This window comes from Caretta caretta, chromosome 18 (assembly GCF_965140235.1).
Source record: "Caretta caretta isolate rCarCar2 chromosome 18, rCarCar1.hap1, whole genome shotgun sequence".
Classification (NCBI taxonomy): Eukaryota; Metazoa; Chordata; order Testudines; family Cheloniidae; genus Caretta; species Caretta caretta.
In genome coordinates, this window is record NC_134223.1 from 17,487,336 (window position 1) to 17,503,551 (window position 16,216).

The 16,216-nt window shown below is 44.1% G+C and overlaps 1 protein-coding gene across 1 annotated transcript in view; it reads right to left on the reverse strand.

The window, feature by feature from the left end:
• The window catches only part of NADK (NAD kinase), a 48,038-nt gene extending 35,948 nt beyond the window's left edge, over window positions 1-12,090 (reverse strand). The window contains exons 1-2 of the mRNA XM_048824751.2: window positions 11,828-12,090; window positions 2,545-2,764 (exon numbers count right to left, since the gene is read on the reverse strand). Coding sequence (XP_048680708.1) covers window positions 2,545-2,723 — 179 coding nt within the window. The 5' untranslated portion in view covers window positions 2,724-2,764; window positions 11,828-12,090. The remainder of the gene's footprint in view (window positions 1-2,544; window positions 2,765-11,827) is intronic.
• Window positions 12,091-16,216: the final 4,126 nt, after the last annotated feature.

Sequence of the window (16,216 nt, forward strand, 5' to 3'; positions counted from 1 at the left end):
TTAAGGACAATGAGGTCAATGGTAAATGGGACAAAATACAACATAGTTTTACAAAAGGTAGATCGTGCCAAACCAACCTGACCTCCTCCTTTGAGGAAGTAACAGATTTTTTTAGACAAAGGAAATGCAGTGGATCTAATTTACCTAGATTTCAGTAAGGCGTTTGATACCGTGCCACATGAAGAATTATTAGTTAAATTGGAAAAGATGGGGATCAATATGAAAACTGAAAGGTGGATAAGGAACTGGTTAAAGGGGAGACTACAACGGGTCCTACTGAAAGGTGAACTGCCAGACTGGAGGGAGGTTACCAGTGGAGTTCCTCAAGGATCAGTTCTGGGACGAATCTTATTTACTCTTTTTATTATTGACCTCGGCACAAAAAGTGGGAGTGTGCTAATAAAGTTTGCGGATGATACAAAGCTGGGAGGTATTGCCAATTTAGAGAAGGACAGGGATACCATACAGGAGGATCTGGATGACCTTGTAAACTGGAGTAATAATAATAGGATAAAATTTAATAGTGAAAACTGTAAGGTTATGCATTTAGGGATTAATAACAAGAATTTTAGTTATAAGCTGGGGATGCATCAATTAGAAGTAACGGAAGAGGAGAAGGAACTTGGAGTATTGGTTGATCATAGGATGACTATGAGTCGCCAATGTGATATGGCGGTGAAAAAAAGCTAATGCAGTCTTGGGATGCATCAGGAGTGGTATTTCCAGTAGGGATAAGGTTTTAGTACCGTTATGTAAGGCACTGGTGAGACCTCACCTGGAACACTGTGTGCAGTTCTGGTCTCCCATGTTTAAGAAGAATGGATTCAAACTGGAACAGGTACAGAGAAGAGCTACTAGGATGATCCGAGGAATGGAAAACTTGTCTTATGAAAGGAGACTCAAGGAGCTTGGCTTATTTAGCCTAACTAAAAGAAGGTTGAGGGGAGATATATGATTGCTCTCTATAAATATATCAGAGGGATAAATACCGGAGAGGGAGAGGAATTATTTAAGCTCAGTACCAATGTGGACACAAGAACAAATGGATATAAACTGGTCATTGGGAAGTTTAGACTTGAAATTAGACGAAGGTTTCTAACCATCAGAGGAGTGAAGTTTTGGAATAGCCTTCCAAGGGAAGCAGTGGGGGCAAAAGATCTATCTGACTTTAAGATTAAACTAGATAAGTTTATGGAGGAGATGGTATGATGGGATAACATGATTTTGGTAATTAATTGATCTTTAAATATTCATGGCAAATAGGCCTAATGGCCTGTGATGGGATGTTAGATGGGGTGGGATCTGAGTTACCCAGGAAAGAATTTTCTGTAGTATCTGGCTAGTGAATCTTGCCCATATGCTCAGGGTTTAGCTGATCACCATATTTGGGGTCAGGGAGGAATTTTCCTCCAGGGCAGATTGGAAGAGGCCCTGGCCGTTTTTTGCCTTCCTCTGTAGCATGGGACACGGGTCACTTGCTGGAGGATTCTCTGCTCCTTGAAGTCTTTAAACCATGATTTGAGGACTTCAATAGCTCAGACATAGGTGAGAGGTTTTTCGCAGGAGTGGGTGGGTGAGATTCTGTGGCCTGCGTTGTGCAGGAGGTCGAACGAGATGATCATAATGGTCCCTTCTGACCTTAGTGTCTATGAATCTAAGAGATTCTCGAAGTTTTTCCCAAGTGAAGCCCTATTAGTCGAGATTGTCTCATTGACCACCTCTCTCCAATTCACGATCACACAGACCACTTCCACTACAATTCACTATCACGTGACATCCACATATCAACTATAACAATTGTTTACACGGAAGAGTAACATTTGAAAAGTACAACTTTTTAGCTGTCTTAAATGCAAGGTAGCAGGTAAAAACAAGGAATAGGCAGCACCACGTCACCAGCCAGCTGTCTATGTGCTTCACAGACTACAGTTTGGGAACCTTACGGAGCATTCGTAGGAGAGATGCCAAGGACTGAACGGGCTATGGCACCACAAGCAAGGCAAATATATTGTCACTGTTATACTTATTCAGTGGTTATTTAGACTGGAGCGTTGCCTTTTATCAGTGCTAAACAACATTCTATCCAAATTGCATTTTCTGTATTTCTTGCCCTCATGTTCTATATGTGTCACTAAGGATTTGTGACCAGAGGTTCTCTGATACTAAGTTTGTCCACTCCTGAATACCTAACTTTGTTTATGACAATCTAAAGCAACTGAAGATCATGAAGTCAAATGAACGAGAAACAAAAGAACACATGGACTCTTAAGGAGATCCTGTCAAACAAGATATCCCTAGAAATAAAAAATATATATATATATAAAAGAACAAGACAGAGCATAAGCAGAACTGTTCTAAAATGAACATTTCTTCAATTCTTACCATAAGATGTCATTAGCTGTGATTCTTAATGCCAATGAAAGCTGCCCGCATAGGAAGAGCCTATATTATCATATTTGCATTACATAAATGTGGCACTAATGTTATATTAGTTTTACCAAAGAATCATCAGCGTAGAAGATTCGAGTCTAGTTTACTTCATACCTGAATTCTTTGGTGCTTCCGAGGGCTGGTGAAGCAGACAAACTACGAGTCTTAGCCCGACCCCGGATAGGGTTAGCACAGCTCCACTCATCATCATCATGACATGCTGAGCAATGAAAAGCAGATTCAGCGCTCTCATCATCTTTACTGATGCAAAAGTTTTCTTGTTCCGCCTCCATGGTGGAAGTAAAGGAACTTCAGCTGAGGGAAATACAGCTTCCTTTGGGGAAAGAAAAAGTAAGATTTTACTTTATTTCAAATTTTGGAGAGTACAAACCACAAATTAAATGGACACTATCTAAGTTCATAGACCTAGAACATGACACACACTTCTCAAGCTATTCTTGAAGAGATTCCCACCCTCCGGGCAATTTCAGTGCTCTGCCAAGTCACAAGAAAAACTGGCAGAAGGATGGAGGAACCGATTGAAGTGCGTGTGTGTTAATGATGCCAGTTACCTGGGTTGTTTAGGGCCACTTTGGGCTGCAATTTTAAGACCATTACAATCCTATTTTAAAGAATTGGTAGTCACTTTCTGTTATAAAAGGAGTACTGGACAAAAGCCAAAAGTCATTTTTAAAATTAAAATACCAAAATCTGAAATTACTGTCGTATACCTGGATTCATCCTCATCAGGTAAGTGAGACAGTGGGGCATTCCTAAGTTGCACTGTACAATACACTTGGTCTTAAGAGCATTTTTAGTAACTGTGACTCCAGACAAGGGGGAACAAGACATCAAATTATGCAGTCCAATACTTTGTTTCTACCAAAGCAACTTTATTAGCCTGATATCTCTGTGACCAACAACAAAGCTGTGGACCAAACGAACAAGAACTAAAAAATTCGGTTAAGCAGTTCCAGAATAGTGAACTACAGTGGAAGGAATGGACCTCCTAAGCAAAAAAATAAAACCATTTTGAGAGGATTTGGATAGTTTACTGAAACTATAACAAAACTATTTGAGCAAATAAATTTGTTAGTCTCTAAGGTGCCACAAGTACTCCTGTTCTTTTTGCAGATACAGACTAACAAGGCTGCTACTCTGAAACCTATAACAAAACTGATTTGTTTGGGATCTATTCATCTTGTTGTTCCCATCACTTCCAGCAATGTAACTTCAGGCACAGCTCCCATCTGAGACTAGGCAACTGTCAGAATGCCAGGAACAGCACTGCAATGGACCTGAAAAAGGCACTCTTTAAGTGGACTTTCTTCCTTAAAACCCTATTTGGAGAAGATGTGGCCCTGCCAGGCACACAAGTCTCAAGCCTGAGCATATAGTTTTACACTGGGTAGATTTCTAGCCTTTAAAAAAGAAAAACAACAACAACATGAATTTCATGAAGACAAAACTAGCATGATGCCAACTCTACTCATCACAAGAAGTATGAAAGAATCCTGCATTGCCAGGGAAACAAATGGATAAAATGATTTACTAGGTCTTTCCCACCTTAAAAATCCGAGAGTTTACATGAGTGTACCAATCTGTTAACAGAACTTCCTACTGAAAGTCTACTACATCATCAATATATATATTTTAGTCAGATATGGTTGATAGTTACATACGAGTAGCTTCTCTACATAAAACATTCTATACTCCCTCCTTAGAGAATGTAAGATAACAATGGAACAAGCCATTTTAAGTCTCATTTTAAGTCCCTGAAATGTTTACTTTCCCCACTAATATTAAGAATCAACATTTGTGCAGGTTCTTATCCATATCTGAATATAGCTGCTGAAGAATCCTTGTCTATATATAAACAGCAAACAAATTTCAGTTTAAAAAGGAAACTGAATCTAAGAATAAACAGTGATTACAATAATTAAGCTTGGATTAATATTTTATACTTACTCTTTAATAAGCTCAACAGAAAATACAAAGTTATCTTGCTATAATATTTGCAGGATTGCACTTTTACAACTGCAAATCCTTTTGAACAGATTTCCTAATACATACTAAGAAAAGGAGTATTTGTGGCACCTTAGAGACTAACCAATTTATTTGAGCATGAGCTTTCGTGAGCTACAGCTCACTTCATCGGATGCATCCGATGATAAATTGGTTAGTCTCTAAGGTGCCACAAGTACTCCTTTTCTTTTTGCGAATACAGACTAACACGGCTGTTACTCTGAAACCTAATACATACTGTGAAGAATGTGATAGTATGGCATATCAATTAGGAAAGACTGATAAACAAGGGAAGCTTACCAGTTAACCTTCCCTAAACATTAACCCCCAGTCCCGCACCGGCCGGGGCAGCAGGAGCCCCCCTCCCTTTAACCAGTTAAACGATATAGTTTTAATCATTTAAACAGTTAACTTTTAAAATTATATTTACATCCCTATGGTAAACAAATATGCTAATAGTAATTTGCTGTGCTGATCCCAGGATATTAGAGAAATATCTTTCACCAACACAAGTTGGTCCAATAAGACAGTTTTCGCGCTTACACAGAGCTCTTCTTTGGGTCTAGGAAAGCTACTCAGAGTGTACTTTCACCCAATTTGTCTTTCTAACAATAGTAATGATACTTTGCCACCCTATAGCACAGTGGTCTCCAACCTTTTTAAGCACAAGATCACTTTTTGAATTTAAGTGCAACCCAGGATCTACCTCAAAGAAAATGCAGAAATAACAGTAAACCCAAACACTCTTGCCCCTCCCCGTCCCCAAGGCCCTGCCCCGCCCCTTCTCTGAGGCCCTGCCCACTCCATCCCCCCTGCCTCTGACCCTTGCTCTCCCCCACCCTCACTCACTTTCACTGGGCTGGGACAGGGGATTGGGCTGTGGGAGGGGGTGCAGGCTCTGGGCTGAGGGGTTTGGAGTGTGGGAGGGGCTCCGGGCTGAGGCTAGGGCAGGGGATTGGGGTGCAGGCTTTGGGAGGGGACTGGGGTGCAGGAGAGGGCTCAGGGCTGGGGCAGGCGGTTAGGGTGCAGGCTCTGGGAGGGAGTTTGGGTGCAGGGGGGGGCTCCAGCCAGGCACCACTTACCTCAGGCACCTTCCGGGTGCAGCACAGCGGGGCTAAGGCAGGCTCCCTGCCTGCCCTGGCCCCACACTGCTCCCAGAAATGGCCACCATGTCCATGCAGCCCCGGGGGGAAGAGGGGCAGGGGTCTCTGTGCGCTGCCCAAGCACCGACTCCACGGCTCCCATTGGTTGGGAGCTGCGGGGGGTGGTGCCTGCAGGCAGGGGCAGCACTTGGAGTCCCCTGCCCCCGGCGCCACAGGGACATGCTGGCTGCTTCTGGGAGCTGTGTATGGAGCCCACTGGCCCTGCTTACCTCAGGCGGCTCCCAGGCGGCAGCGCAGCGGGGCTAAGGCAGACTCCCTGCCTGGCCCCGTGCTGCTCCCAGAAGTGGCTGGCATGTCCGGCAGCGGCTCCTGGAGAGGGGCACTTAGGCTCCCCGCACTGCCCCCATCCACAGGCACCACCCCCACAGCTCCCATTGGCGGCTGTTCCCCATTCCCAGCCAATGGGAGCTGCAGGGGCAGTGCCTGCAGGTGAGGGCAGCGCGCAGAGACCCCATCTCCCTCTGCTCCCGGAGCAGCTGCCGGACATGCCAGCCGCTTCTGGGAGCGGCGTGGGGCCAGGGCAGGCAGGGAGCATGCCTTAGCCCTACTATGCTGCTAGACTGTCAGTGGCTGATCTTCCGGTTTGGCTGCAGGAGGGTTGGCATGACAACCCTAGATCGAGACTGAGATAGACTATCAGAGGTTCCATGATCGACCGGTCGATCGTGATCTACCAGCTGGTGACTACTGCTATAGTACTTTGAAACAACTGGAAAGTTGCCTTACAAAATACTAAGCCTCTCAGCACCCTATTTTAAGATACAGCCATTGCCTCTAGCATGGGATACTGTTTCAAAACTATTGCTGGTTCATTACTGACTCAGATGGAAATGCCACCTACTGAATCACCAACCACCACTTCCTTCATTCCTGACATGAATTACATCCCCATTCCAAAAGGACACGATGACAAAAATAGATATAATTTAGTGGCATGCATTAGTTATCAATTTATAATGTCTTTCACTTTTCAAGATACACATGTTTAGTGGCTCAGTCACCTGTGAACTTGAGCTTGGAAATATTCATTTCAACATACTTTTGACTTTCCTAATACCTAGGAATTTCAGAAGAGGGGCCTGGCTTTCAGACAGACAAATGTGTGTGCCAATTATTTGATTTGTACATAATTACTGTGATCATGCATCAATAATACAGAAATTACTTTTTGACATGGAAAATTATGCATCTAAGCTCATTTGTATTAACTTTGTACCACGGTTTTATACAATTTCTCAAAAGGAATACTAGCTTCTTCTGAACTAATCATAAAATATAATTCACTTAAAAATTATCTAAGTTTAAGAAAATAAGCCAATTTAAATATCAGATATTAAATGCCTAAAATAAAATATGACAGGTTTCAGAGTAACAGCCGTGTTAGTCTGTATTCGCAAAAAGAAAAGGAGTACTTGTGGCACCTTGGAGACTAACCAATTTATTTGAGCATAAGCTTTCGTGAGCTACAGCTCACTTCATCCGTGAGCTGTAGCTCACGAAAGCTTATGCTCAAATAAATTGGTTAGTCTCTAAGGTGCCACAAGTACTCTTTTTTTTTTAAATAAAATATGAAAGGCGTTTTTCAACATATTAGTATTTTAAATGTGATGGCTGAAAAACCCCTTATTCATTTTATTTGGGTTCATTCATCACCTTTTAAAGTAGTTATTATTCTTCAAAGATTCATTTGTTTGTCACAGGTTTAGTGACACCAAACATCAGTTTTGATACAATCCTGGACTGTATTCTGAATTATGTAAAAGAACCTTCCCAGAACAAATGCCAGGAAGTTTCCATTTTGCATTTTACCTTATGGCTTGCATATAAAGTGTAACCAAGATTATATTTCATATTAGATGCTCACCAAGAAAGCACTACAGAAAGTCAGAAAAACAGAATTCTATTTCTGTCTATGCCTAGTGCTGCTTTAGAAGTGTACGTGATCCCAGTACACTGCATCTATGAATCTACTTAACATTTTAAGACAATCCAATGCCTCTACTCCCCCTCTACTTCTACCTCTTTGGTCTTTAAGGAATTATTGGTCTAGTATCAGTAAGTCTTTGAAGTGGATTCCTGTGTTCTTCTAAGCTAATATCAGCCAAACCCGGAGTAACTATAGCAAGTTACGTGCCTATAGTGCCAAGTGACCAATATGTTTCATTTCTTATGCGTAGCAAAAGCCAAATATTGGTGACAGCTCATTAGCAACTAAAATGACAATCATCCAAGAAGTCTATTTTTTTAATTAATGTGAAATTGTTTTTATGATTGTTATTCAGCACTCCTAGTGATTTTGCCAGGGTGCTTTATAAATAAATTATTAATTACTGAGTATTTATTTTGGCAGCTTGAATACTGTATCATTAGTAAGATCCATTCATTCTAACATAAGTGTTCAATTCTTATATTAAATTCAGCTAAAAAAGCATCAGGCAATGATATGTCAAGTTTTCACAGCTATTTCATTGTAACATTATCAAAGGGGAAAAAAAGTCTGAACTTTTAAATTCAAAATTATTTATTTTTTGTATCATCACAATGCCTAGGAGACCCAGTTAAGGGTCAGAACATCTTATGCTAAGTGCTGTACAAATACAGAACATAAAAACAAAAAACCCCCAGAGACTGTAAACTCTTTGGATTAGGGACTAAGTAAAAAGACAAGAAATTGATACAGATGGGGGAGAACAAGGAAACAATGAGACAGCATTGGTCAACATATAAGCAGTTTCTCAGCACAACAGCAGCTTAATCGCTCTCAAGTTTTTTAAAGGCATCTTGGCAAAGTTCTCCTTTGAGGAGATTTTGAAGGAGGATAATTAATTAGTTTTGCAGATGTTTACGGGTCACTCCTCCCGAATGTAAGGAGCAGCCTGGGAAAAAGCATGAAGGTGCCCGTTAGAAAATTCAACAAGTGGGCAGTGAAGGCTAGCATCTTCGGCCGATCATACGAGACGGCTGACATCTCAATACCAAACCAGGGATGACAGGTAAGGTGGGGATAGACCAGGGGTGGGCAAATTTTTGGCCCAAGGGCCACGTCTGGGTGGGGAAATTGTATGCAGGGCCATGAATGTAGGGCTGGGGCAGGGGACGGAGTGTGGGGTATGGGAGGGGGTGCAGTGAGCAGGAAGGGGGCTCAGAACAGGGGGTTGGGGCACAGGAAGGGGTGTAGCAGGGGGCTCAAGGCAGGGTGTTAGGAGGCTCAGGTGCAGGAGGGCTTCAGGGTGCTGGCTCCAGCCCAGCTCTGCTTACCTCAAGCGGCTCCGGGGTGGGAGTGGCGCGCAGCGGGACTAAGGCAGGCTCTCTGCCCGTCCTGGCCCCGTGCCACTCTTGGAAGTGGCCAGCATGTCCGGCAGTGGCTCCTGGGGGTGGGGTGTGGCAGGCAGTTCCACCATACGCTGTCCTCACCTGTGGGTACCACCCCCAAAGCTCACATTGGCCGCGATTCCCCATTCCCGGCCAATGGGAGCTGCGGGGGGCGGTGCCTGCAGGCAAGGGCAGAGCACAGAGCCTTCTGCCCTTCCCCACCCAGGGGCCACAGGGACGTGGTGTCATCCGCTTCCAGGAGCGACGCAGGGCCAAGGCAGCCTGGAGCCTGCCTTGGCCCTGCTGCGCCACTGAGCTGGCAAGCCTGCAGGCCGGACTGAAAGCCCTGATGGGCTGGATCCGGCCCGTGAGCCACAGTTTGCCCTACCCAGGACAATTGTGCTGCTATATCAATCCCTTCATATTGTGTTTACAATACCTAATGCGGTATATATGGGTGTTTGCCTCATTAATACTTTGCAAGGAAATCAAAGTGAAGTTAGATCAAGAATTGGTATGATATATGTATGAAGGCTGTTGTACAAACACACATTTTTATTAGATAACCAGAAATCGTATTGGACATTCAGATCACACCATTTGACCTGTTACACATCTATTATTGTTATTACTGATTTACTGTAATTCTCATAAGAGTAAGACGACCATTACATTCAGAAATCATTATCTTAGCTTCCTTTTCTATTAATTTGCATTATGCCTCTTCTGTGTCAATTATTCAGTAACTCAAGGAGTCCTCTTTACCAAGAAGCCAGTCAAATGGAGGATTTCTTTACATAGCTGTTTGCACCCAAAGGTTCCCCTTCAGTCCCACCAACAATGGAGAAGCATATGTCAGCTGGACAAGTGTTTGGTTTGTTTTTTTTATGTTTTAGTTACAGATTTCCCTCCCACCCCCTCATGTAGATGGAGTCAAGAAATACACTACAATCACTGATAGCACTTGTGACTCAGAAGCATCTTTCCAGTGGATGGTTATACAACTTCTAACTCGTCTATTTCCAGTGAAAAACAGAAAGCATCACTGTCAAGAGTCAAAAATACCAGAGTAGAAACTTTACTGCAGCAGCCCTCCTCCCCAAGATCATCTGTGCAACATTTCAAGCCACATTCTAGCTGTACTGTTTCTCTTCCTCTTTAATGTAGAGCAAAGATAAACAGAGCAGATATAACTAGATTGCAAGGCCCAGAACAAAACCGAAATTCCGAGCAACTTCCCCAACAGTTCAACCATCAAGACTGTGTCGTTTGATTAAAAAAAAGAAGCCACATTATTAACCAGCTGAGGACTCCTTCATATGACAAGGTGCAGTCACAGGCCAGAGGGGAAAGGAGTACTTGTGGCACCTTAGAGACTAACCAATTTATTTGAGCATGAGCTTTCGTGAGCTACAGCTCACTTCATCAGATGCATAGCCCGACTTGATTATGTAAAGAGTTGTCACTTTGGATGGGCTAGCACCAGCAGGAGAGTGAATTTGTGTGGGGGGGTGGAGGGTGAGAAAACCTGGATTTGTGCTGGAAATGGCCCACCTGTTGATCACTTTAGATAAGCTATTACCAGCAGGACAGTGGGGTGGGAGGAGGTATTGTTTCATATTCTCTGTGTGTATATAAAGTCTGCTGCAGTTTCCACGGTATGCATCTGATGAAGTGAGCTGTAGCTCACGAAAGCTCATGCTCAAATAAATTGGTTAGTCTCTAAGGTGCCACAAGTACTCCTTTTCTTTTTGCGAATACAGACTAACACGGCTGTTCCTCTGAGGCCAGAGGGGGTTATTCTATCTGTTGAGTAGTCTCTTTTTCTGCACCTAGGCTCTGAGACCACATCTGTGTGTTTCCATCCCCTCAGTGCAGATTTAAGAATGATTATTCTTGGTTCACAGGAACTGAGAGAATGTTATTGTCAGTTTTCAGAGCAGCAGCCATGTTAGTCTGTATTCACAAAAAGAAAAGGAGTCCTTGTGGCACCTTAGAGACTAACCAATTTATTTGTTATTGTCAGTGTGTTTCTTAGACACCACTTGAGACCATCTATGGCTTTGCTAAGGAAACCTGCACTGAAACTAGTTACGCCAGAAGGTACCCTCTATGCAAGATATATATGCACAAACCATATGCCAGCTGGTCAACTGTTTAAGGGCCTGTACCAATGAAGCCACATTTGATACACACAGTTAATGAACATTGGAGTAGCACATGGTACATCCACAGTGCTTCAAGAACCACCAAAAAGACCCAAATATCATCTTTAGGCTTGGATTGATTATTTTATTGGTAAACATCAGTTTCACCACATGCTAACAAAAATATTGACATTTTAAATTGTAAATATTGTAATTGAAATTTACAGACAGGCAAAGTAAGACAATATGCTGCTCGAGAAGTCAAGAGATTGATTTAAGGCTATTTAACATATATATTTTGATATGCTGACAATTTATGTTTTAATTATAAAGCTTTATTTTTGTGGATCTCAGTGTCTACTGTCATTAAATTAGTACCGTCGTGACCAGCTGCCCATCGTCTGGCCACCCCATAACTTCGCATAACTGTGAAAATTTAAACCAATAAAAATGAAAAAAGTCTTAAAATAAACACTGACATCCATCAAAATGACTAAAAAAAAAAGGAAAACTGAATTCTGCCAGGCTTCATCCCAGAGACCAGTTGTGCGCCAAGCATCCTCCCGCGGGCCTGCCCCGCAGCACCCCACGCAGGGGCAGCAGCCGCTGCCCAGAAGGAGGCACCACAACGACCCGGGCAGCCTGGCTTTGCTACCTCCTAGGAGCAGGTCCTACCCGCCCCCGCGCCCCCGCTCCGCTCCATTCCATTCCCCCTCCCGCGCTCGCCTCGCGCCGCCGTGCCCCGCTCACCGCGCTGCGAGCTCTTCCCCTCAGAGGCCCGCCTGCCGGAACCGGTGGTATTGGCGGCGGCTACTCCCGTCCAGTGAGTGCGGCCGAGAACCCCGGCGCGCCTCCATAGTCCTCCCTGGTTCCTCCGCCTCCTCACGAGACCTAGCCGCAGCCGGGCCCGGAGCCGGCGACGGGGCAGGGAAGGCGGGGGGAGGGGGAAGAGAGAGAAGAGACGACAGCCCTGCGCATGCGCGAGACCGCCGCGGTTTCCCAGCCAGAAGGAGGCGGTAAGAGCAGCTGGGTTGCGTACGCGAGGGTGGGCTCGGAGCCCGGAGGCTGAGAGGGGAGAATCACGCTCATGCGCATGCGCCAAACCTCTCACGACACCGAGGGGGGAGCGGGGCAAAGGCGACGAACATCGACGCGCATGCGTGGGGTGCGGCTGGCTGAGCGCTGCCGCTATCTCCCGTCTGGGTTGCCTCGTGTTCTGGCGCGTGGCGCTGCTTCGGCTCGGGGGCGGGGCGCAAAGCGACGCTGCGCTGCGCTGCGCTGCGCTGCGCGTAGGGGGAGGGGCCGCCAATGCCGAGTCCAGTGGGTTTGCTCCATTTGACGCGCCAGGCGGCTGGGACAGCGAGGAGCGAGGCTCGTGCTCTTTGGGGTCAGTGCGCTGCATCGTTTTGCACCCTTGGAGCCCCTGCCACCCACCTGGTCACCGTGTTACACATGCTGAGCGTTGCCAATTCCAGGCACTCATGAACCATGAGTTAGTTATTAAACCCCCACCACCACCACCAGAGTGGGTTAAAAAGCATGAGATTTAAAATTAAAAAAAATTAATTTTAGGCTTATTTTATTTCCCCTAATTTTTGAGCTTCGGTCATGTTTTCAGACATGAGAACTAGAAACGTCTCCCTTTTTTTAAAAAAACCAAAGCTGAGATTTCCATCTCATCGCTAGACGGTAGACCGTGAGAAGTGGGGCTGTGGGGAAAACAGCAGACTTATGGTAAAAGTGCAAGCGTTGATAACACTGTTAATGCTGAAAAAATATTTCATTTGTATTACTAAAGCTGTACTGTGCTAATCACTGTACAAACATATAAGAAAAAGACACCCTAGCCCAAAAGAGTTTACAACTAAAGTTTAAGATGAGACACATATTGTATTTATCAGAACGTCCCACAAAAGAACCTAGCAATTCTGCAAATCTCCAGTTCAGTAGTTTCCTCCCCTCCGGCCCGAAACTTCACATATGTAACTACAAAGATACTTGGTCACCTTTTTAGAAATCATGCTAATTGTGCTCCTTCCTACTGCCTTTTATCTGATGCCTGCAAAGTACTTTATAAATCTTCGCTATGCCTCACAAAACCACTGAGGTGGATGTGACGTTGCACTCCATATGTTTTATGGAAATATGCTTATGAATCTGACATAACTGGAATATGCTTTATGTTAAATACCCCTTGTACAGCGTTATTAGAAAACTTGTAATCTACTAAGTGTGTTCATCCTATTGGTTTGCATGTATTATTTCTATATCTGGAGTTAGGAGAATAAGATATAAACTTGTATCACTGCTGTAAACATAGTAAGTGGAGGCCATTAAGGGTGCTCCAGAAACACTCAGTTGTAAATGGCCTTAGTTACTTGAAAGTCTTCCTGTGTACGTGTGGGCCAGCCCATGGGGAACGGAGACTAGGGATCTTACAGTGATATGTGACTATGTCACCTGATAATGAAATCCATCTTAAATCTGGTACTTTTTCATTTAGAAGGAGGGGGGACCCAGAGAGACAAAAGATTCCCGCCTTGTGCCAAAGCTATAAAGGGGGGTGGAGCAGAACAAAAGGGGCGGCCAGTCATGAGAAAAACCCTGCTTACCACGTAAGATGTCTGCTGGAACTAACAAGGACTATACCAGGGGAAAGGATATCAACCTACTCCATCCCCAACCAGTTGGAGCCTCCTTTATATCCCCACATTTATGTCTTCAGATAGTAGAAAGAAGTTTGCTCTTTTATTTCTGCTGCCCCATATGATGACAGGGATTGTCTCTTTTCTATGTTTGTATAGAGCCCAGCACAATGAGGCCTCAATCCTGACTGCACCCTTTGGGTGCTACTATCATATACATGTATAAATATTTAAAAATAATCTGGAACTTGCTCTCTCCGTTTTCCCCTTGTGTACCCTACCAACGGTAGCAAGTGCACTAGTGGAAGCTGTGGTGTAGACAAGGAGTGATTACATCCTCAAATAAGTCTGTAAGAACTTCAGGGCAAGAATTAAGAGTTTCTAAACATCTGATGAAGTGAGCTGTAGCTCACGAAAGCTCATGCTCAAATAAATTGGTTAGTCTCTAAGGTGCCACAAGTACTCCTTTTCTTTTTGCGAATACAGACTAACACGGCTGTTCCTCTGAAACCTAATAGTTATGCAGGGCACCTAGCTGTAAAAAAAAAACAAAACAGAAAACTAATAATCCTTCTGCACTCATCTCCAAGGAAGGGGAGTGGGCTATACTCGTGCCTGCGAAGAACTGGTGGATTGTAGATACCACACTGAATGTTATGATTTCCTGTCCATGAAGGAAATTACAGGCCAGATACCTTCATGTTTCATTTAGGAACCATAGCATGTGAAACTGCACATGCCTCTATATGTGTGCCACATGTAATCCACGGATTTGTTGGATATGCTCTGCGTGGAGCTTCAGGTGGATTAAAACTCATCTTAAACCACTTATTTTGTTTAAGTGACTAACCAGTACCCAACGGCAGCCTGTGATGAACACACAATTGGTATCATACCCCTTCAGAACCCTCTTCCACCTTCCCAGCTGATGGGCATCTGTGGCTTGTTGACAATGTTTGGTTATAATACAGAAGGAAGACCAAGCTCAGACAAGGCCCTCTGTAATTTGTCCCAGTCTGTACAGGGTGTGTTGTAATTTTATCAGCAACATATTTAAATAGGCTAAATACAAACCAGATTCTAATCTGTGTGAGAAGTGCAAGTATAACATATGGGCTGTGTGAGGGGGAAATGAAGTCAATGATGAGATCATGAATAAATAGGGGACAAATTTCAGAGTAACAGCCGTGTTAGTCTGTATTTGCAAAAAGAAAAGGAGTACTTGTGGCACCTTAGAGACTAACCAATTTATTTGAGCATGAGCTTTCGTGAGCTACAGCTCACTTCAGCGGTTGCATACCGTGGAAACTGCAGCAGACTTTATATACACACAGAGAATATGAAACAATACCTCCTCCCACCCCACTGTCCTGCTGGTAATAGCTTATCTAAAGTGATCATCAAGTTGGGCCATTTCCAGCACAAATCCAGGTTTTCTCACCCTCCACCCCCCCACACAAATTCACTCTCCAGCTGGTGATGTTGTCACTTTGGATGGGCTATCACCAGCAGGAGAGTGAATTTGTGTGGGGGGGTGGAGGGTGAGAAAACCTGGATTTGTGCTGGAAATGGCCCAACTTGATGATCACTTTAGATAAGCTATTACCAGCAGGACAGTGGGGTGGGAGGAGGTATTGTTTCATATTCTCTGTGTGTATATAAAGTCTGCTGCAGTTTCCACGGAATGCATCCGATGAAGTGAGCTGTAGCTCACGAAAGCTCATGCTCAAATAAATTGGTTAGTCTCTAAGGTGCCACAAGTACTCCTTTTCTTTTAGGGGACAAATGTCTATCACACAACCACTGCCACTCTTTGTGGTAGTCAAAAGCAGAGGATTCAAGGACTGGATGAACTGTGGTGACTGAATTCCTCTACATTTCAGGTATGAAGCACACTAGTAGGGCAGCATAAGGAGAGAGTCTTGTCTTGCTGCTGGTCATACTCGACCTGTTTTGCAAATTTGTCAAGGGACTTATAGGGCGCTCATCATTAGAGTGTCTGAGCCCTTCCCAATCACTCGTGGATTTGACCTTCAGAACGCTCCTGTGAGGCAGGGAATCATTATCCTAATTTTACAAATGGGGACCTGAAACACCAGGCAGGGTAAGTGACTTACCCAAGGCCCCACAAAAAGTGTGTGGCATAGCCAGGAATAGAATCCATATTTCCCAAGTCTCAAGCTGGTGACTTAACACATAGGCCACTGTTCCTCCAAAGGAGAAACAGAGGCACAGAGAGGTGAAGTGTCTCGTCAAAGGTCACACACCAGATCAGCAGTAGAGCTGGGAATTTAATTTACGTATCCAGAGTCACAGCCCAGTGGCCTAATGCCCAGATGACATTCCCTCAGTCTCCAGTGCTGTCAATCACCAGCCCAAAATTCAGATTTAAAAAAAATATATTACAAAGTTTGATATTCTAGAAAGTTTAAATGAGCTGGGTGCTTTAACTGCAGTTAGGGTGATTTTGTTATCCTCATCTGGTTCTTATTAG